Source organism: Dasypus novemcinctus, chromosome 8 (genome assembly GCF_030445035.2).
Source record: "Dasypus novemcinctus isolate mDasNov1 chromosome 8, mDasNov1.1.hap2, whole genome shotgun sequence".
Taxonomy (NCBI): Eukaryota; Metazoa; Chordata; class Mammalia; order Cingulata; family Dasypodidae; genus Dasypus; species Dasypus novemcinctus.
Window position 1 is genome coordinate 97,086,282 of NC_080680.1, and position 6,408 is coordinate 97,092,689.

At 38.8% G+C, this 6,408-nt stretch overlaps 1 protein-coding gene across 3 annotated transcripts in view; it reads right to left on the bottom strand.

The window, feature by feature from the left end:
* MRRF (mitochondrial ribosome recycling factor) overlaps positions 1-6,393 on the bottom strand; it is a 72,012-nt gene extending 65,619 nt beyond the window's left edge. The window contains exons 1-2 of one of the 3 annotated variants that reach the window (XM_004453901.4): positions 6,310-6,393; positions 1,488-1,699 (exon numbers count right to left, since the gene is read on the bottom strand). In XM_004453901.4, the coding sequence (XP_004453958.1) occupies positions 1,488-1,671 (184 nt within the window). In that variant the 5' untranslated portion in view covers positions 1,672-1,699; positions 6,310-6,393. Of the gene's footprint in view, positions 1-1,487; positions 1,700-6,165 lie in introns of all 3 variants that reach the window. The other 2 variants (XM_071217020.1, XM_004453902.4) reach the window with 2 other exon arrangements.
* Positions 6,394-6,408: the final 15 nt, after the last annotated feature.

The following is a 6,408-nucleotide window of genomic DNA, read 5'->3' on the forward strand; positions in this document are numbered from 1 at the left end:
TAAAAATACTGCAACACACAAATCAAAAGGTATTACTCTTATCATTATTAAAAGAATATAAGTCTTCTAAGATTTACTGCTCTTTTGGCAATTTGTTAATTTTCCTATTAACAGAATGGGAAAAGTCTGCATGACACCAGAAAATAAGAGTCAGTAAGGGAAAATATTCAGCAGCATACTTGTAGCACCATTTTTGGGAATGGACTTCCTGAGCCACGATTACAAATTGCTGGTCTACTTGGCAATTTTCTGTCACTCATTTATTCATTTAACAAAAATGTCAGGCACTGTGTTAGGTGCTAAATAAAAAAGACATGGGGAAGCAGATGTGGTTCAAGCAACTAGGTTCCCACCTACCACATGGGAAGTCTGTGGTTTGGTTCCTGGTGCCTCCTAAAGAAGACATCAAGCTAGCACAACAGGCAGGTGCAGCAAGCTGACACAACAAGAGACACAAAAAGACAAACATAATAGGAGATATAACAAGGCAGGGAGCAGAGGTTCCTGGTGGCTCCGAAAGAGGACAAGCAAGATGGCAAGCTGGAGCGATGGGCAGGTGCAGCAAGCTGACACAATATAATGATGCAAGAAGAGACACAAGAGGGAAAACATAACCAAAGACTAACAAAGCTAGGAACGGAGGTGGCTTAAGCAATTAGGCACCTCCCTCCCACATCGGAGGTTCTGGGTTCGGTTCCTAGAGTCTCTTAAAGAAACAAAGAAGACAAAAAGACACAGAAAGTGCAAAAAAAGAGGAGGTGGGGGGAGATAAATAAATAAAACAAATCTTAAAAATACAAGACACAAACTCTATCTTCTTAAAGTCCATCAAGCAGACAGCAAACAACAATCAATCTTACAAATAATTACTAGTTAATTAATTAGTGCTGTGCTAAGTACATCAAAGGTAAAACAGTTTGCACAAATACATATAACAGAGGACCTGATCTAGTCTAAGAGGTCAGGAAAGGCTTCCCTGAGGATGTGACATTTAAGCCAAAATCCTCGGTACATCAAAGTCTTATTCTTAGATGACACAAGCCATTAAGATCATCCATCTAAATCCATAGCTCTAATTGCCCTATCACCCAATAAGCTCCTGGTTTTAATTTCACTCCTAACATAGATCTTCCTCTCAGGAAAGAATGTACTGATCCCTGCCATAAGCATTCTGGTTTGCTTGGCACTTACAATTCTAAATAGCCTGAATTCTAAATTGTTCTAATTTACTAAAAGAAAGAAATTAGGCATTTTCTGAATCACAAAGAGATCAAATAAGGAGATAGCATGGTAATGTGAAAACAGGTCCTAAGTTCTAAAGTCACCACTGTCACTGTACCCTTTCAAGCTAATCAATGAACTACCTGAGGCATCATTTTCTCATGCAGGCAAGGGGAGAAATTCAGCACCATCCATGAGATCCCTTCTGACCGTGATAATTCAAGGGTTGAACATAAGAAAGGAGAGGGAGAGGGAAAAGGTCTTACCTTTGGCTTTCTTGGTAGCAAAATGGCGGACTGGTAAAGCTTGATAGGCCACATACTGCCTTTGGTTATTTTGTCTTCCACTCACTGTCTTCAGTGTAACTTCTGAAACAGGTCTAATCAAGGCTGCAAAGGAGTTGTGAAAGGCAGGATGGGCCAAGCGGAAGCACCTTAATCCCAAGGCCATGAATGAAAACAATCTTTGTGAGTATCCACTAAAAGAATAATACAAAAAGAAAGATCCAAGTAAAAAAGATCATATCATAGCTTCAGAAAGTAATAGCTATCAATTATGAAGCAACTACTATAAACTGAGCTCTGTGCTAAGCAATTTAAACACATTATCTCTAATCCTCCCAACAGCCCTACAAGGAAATATTATTATTAGCCCCATTTTACAGGATGACGACTCAGAGATTTAAGTTACATGTTCATAGTCTATAGGATTCCAAAGTCCATGTTCTTTCCACCGTACCAAAAAGCCCCTTAGTATACAAAGAGCAGAGAGTTAAGTGAATGCTGAAATAGTTTAAACCTCAGTGATGTTAATTAAACCCTTATATGAGAAAGGACACACAATCTTAAGAAGGTTATACTATAAAGATGGAAGACAGAGCACTGGAAGAAGACTTTAAATAAGAAAGTCATTTCAAAAGGCATTAAAGGACTGGAAAATTCACAGGACAGCATTTAATTAAAATTTTCTTTGGTTCCTTATATACTGATTAACAATTAAATGTACTTTAATATGAGTCTAAAGCATGGCTATGGTTTGAGGTCTTCTGTGTTACAGAATTAAAGCTCTGGAACATGACACCTTCTTCTGCATTAACACAAGTTACACATTATATTTCTTCAGAAATTGTGGAGATTCTATAGCCTACAGCTACCTGTAGGATGGAACACAATCTTAGCTAACCAACAAATGTAGCACTGATAGCTTCTGCCAGGAATCTGGCTATCACTGAGGTAAAAAATAAAAACCATTAGCATCAGACATCCAGAGGCTGCTACCTTTGAAAATCAGTTCCACACCTCATTAAAAAAATTTTTTTTCCATCCTAAAATTCTGATGCAATATAATGGAGTGAACGAAATCTGGGCTTTGCAGTCAGGAAGACTTGAAATCCAGTCCCAACTCCACCATCTAAATGCCCCCTGAAATAATTTCTCTGCACCTTGATTTCCTCAACTATAAAATGAGGATAATACTACTTATTTCTTAGGATTATGAGGAACAAATGAGGTTATGAACATATAACCCTTGGCAAAGTATCTGACAGACAGTAGGAGCCCCAAAATGATACCTTTGTTATCTATCACCTTTCTTTTCAAAGACTTTAATGCCAAGGTTAGACACAGCTAATAAAGAAAGCTTGTATGTCATTACTGATATACAAAGGTAGCAGAGTCAATAAGAGCTGGATGTAAACTTTCACTTTGGGCAATTCACTCTTGTCTAGGTGTCACACTCCTCATCTGCAAAATGAGTCCTTAAAATAGTGAATGCATGTAAAATGCCTAGGACAGTGCTTGAAATAGAGCAGCTTCTTAATAAATGGTGGCAATCATTGTTATCTTTAAAAAAAGAAAGAAAGAAAAGCAAATGTGTAGCACAAAGGCAAATAATTTTTCCTGATGGTATATTTAATAGGAAGGGATGCTCAATGTCAGTGAACAATGTATGAAGTCAGTGAAAAACAGATCTGGATGAAAAACGAAAGATATCATTTCTTCCTCTTCTTTAATAGTACCAAAAGCTACTATGTATTGAGGTCAGGCACAGACTGCTTGCTTTACCCATATTCATTTAATCCTTTTAATAATGCCACAAAGAAAGTACAGACGTAGAAACTGAGACTCAAAGAGATTATGCCACTGTCTAAGGGCATAAACTAATAACCCCGCTCTATTTTGGCGGAACTGTTCACAAAAGTTTGGCTCTGAATGAGATTTCTATATCTAACGTTTTGCCTACTAATATAGTCAATGCCTAACCCAAGTTAACATCCAAATATGGCTATGTAATAATGTGTGTGCTCTTTTTTTTTAATAATCTCAACCTGGCTACTCCATTTAAGACAGATTTCCTGGTGTTCCTGTTACAGGTCATAATACATATCCACAAAGCAACAGGAAATCAAAATGGGTTAGAAATAAACAACCTTTGACAGAAAACACAGCACCCAAAAGCAGACCCAGTACACGTGAAACGGAAGACAACTCTATAAATAAACCACATTGCTGAAATGCTGAAGGCATAAATTTTAATTGCACAGAAGTCAGGAAATTTCAAAGTGGAAGTTCAATAAGGGCAATCCCTTGGGCCACTGGCCTTAAGGACATGCACATTAACTCTTATTCTGCACAGATGAAGAATTAAAGTTGAGGGGAAAAAACTGCTATGGAAGCCCAACCATTATCCAACAAAATTAATCATATAATGCAGGAGAAAGTGCCTGAGCTTTGGAAGCAGTTATGAACTTGAATTTCAGTTCTCCTACTTATTAGATGTGTGAGTCTGGGTAGGTCATTTAACCTCTCTGAACATAGTTTCACAATATCTTTATCATTGTGATATTAATGAGCTTTTAAAAAAAATAGCAATAATAATAACAACAGCTAACACTTTGTAGAGTGACAACTATGTGCCAGAAACTATCCTAGGTGCTTTACATAAATTTAACTCATTTGGGCCTCATGATAACTCTAAGAAATAAGTACTATTATTATCCCCATTTTACAGATAAGGAAACAGAGACACATAGAGAGATCAATAATTTGCCCGTGATTTGAATCCAAGCAGTCGAGCTCCAGAGTACACTCATAACCACTATACTACACTATGTATATAAAATACTTAGAACACCTGGCATCCAGCAAGTGTGCAATAAATAGCAGCTATTATGTCATGCACACTGTTGAAATATTTTTAAAAATTACTTGAAGACACATTCTTTTTCCAAAGTTGAGGGTCTCAAAACTTGAATTTCCCTGTTCTTCACAATAGGTGCATTTTGATTTTGTTAAGAACTAGATGATGAATGCAACATCCTGGCTTATCTAGTGTCCCAGCAGCCCCTCCCAATCCAGCTGTATATTAGCTCATATATGCACATTTTTAAAAACATATGTGCACACATGCAGGCCTTTATTGTATATAAAATATTTTCACATGTATTATCTCATTTGATTCTCGCAATAACCAGAGAGTAGTGATTAGCACTCAAATTTTACAAACTAAAAATTATCTTTAATTTCCTCAAATGCTTCTCTGCTCCAGGGTCTTCAACCCTACTATTTAATCTGTTTGAATGATCTTCTTCTACCTCTTTATCTCCATTTTCCTTTCAGATTTCAGCTTAACCATCACTTCCTCAGGGGAAGCCTTCCTTGACTACTTTTACCACAACTATGTCAAGTCTCCTGCAGTCCATTTTCATAACACCCCATACTCACTCACAGCACTTACTTTCACAATATCAGTTAATATTTGCATAATTATTTGATTGTCTAATCTGCTTTATAAGTCTTTAAGACTATAAAGACTGGTTTATGCTGTCTTTTCACTGCTGCATCCTTTACACAGAAGATGTTGAATATGATGAATACATGAATAAAAGTCCAGAAAGATTAAGTCCTTATCCAGGGTCACAGTGCTGGAACTAGAACTGGAATCCAAACTTCAGGCAGTAGGCCTTGACTCTATTTTTCAACACTGCTTCCATTATCTCCCTGTTTGCCAGATTTTCACTCAGAAATAGTGAGACACATTCTTTTTCTAAATTCAGTGCGATGTAAAGTTATTTGCAGTATCTGACTATATTATGTCCTTGGTATGGCCAAAGGAAGGATGAGAAACTTTAACACTAGAAGAAGGAATTTTTCCTTAGGAGTGAGGAAGTCGGGATTACAATATTTCTACTTTATCACCCTCTGCCAACCACCCTTTAAGATCCATAACTATCCTGTATTTAAGAATTATTTGTGGCAATGGCAACTCTACCACTGACTACGTTTTGGCTTGTATCAAGTCATTTCTCCTACCTAGGTTTTGTTTTCTCCATTATAAAATAAAGCAGCCAGACCAGGTTTTCATCCTTTCCAACTGTAAATCTCCTACAAAATGCAATATAGAGTGGGGTGAAAGGAAAGAAGCACCAAACCTAGAAGAGAGTGGGAAAGAGTTCTGGTGCCAGCGCTTGCTGACAAGTCAAACTCTTGGGACTCAATCTCATCTGTAAAATGTAGATGACAATACTATTTCGTCAGGGATACGAGGAGTTGAGGGGTGGAGCAAACGAGCTAAGAGCAGCAAAAGCACTGTGTAAATGGGAAACTATTGAAGTGACAGCTGTTTTGTCACTGGATAGCATAGAGCACTGATTAATACAGTTCAGGCGTTCTAGTCAAAGAGACATGGGTTTGAATTTGAGCTCCAACACCCTCCTAGCCGCGTGACCCTGGTAAAGTTACCTCTCTGAACTTCCGTTTCTTCATCATGGGAGATAATATAACACCCACCCCCATTAGATGTTCCTGCCAAGTAGTGTATACTGAGTAAGTGATAGCGGCTGTTATTTAGTAAGCCCACCCCCCCACCCGCACATCCTCTAAGTTCGGAACTGGTGAAACCGGCCCAGACCCCATCCCGTGAAACTCGTTCGGATGCAATAGGTACCATCTCCAGCCTTAAAGATCAAGCCGGTCTCTAACGCAATCGCCGGTGGACAGGACCTGGGGTCTCCCAAAAGTCCTTGAATACGGGGAGTCTCTGGAAACCAGACCTCACGCGCGCCTCAAGGGCGAAATCTAGGTCACTCACCAGTTACCTCCCAGGCTACTGGGGAAAGGCTCGTCTGTCGGCGGCGCCGACGTCGTGACGTCATGGGGCGGTGCGGCGGCGCGGGCGTAATGCGTCACG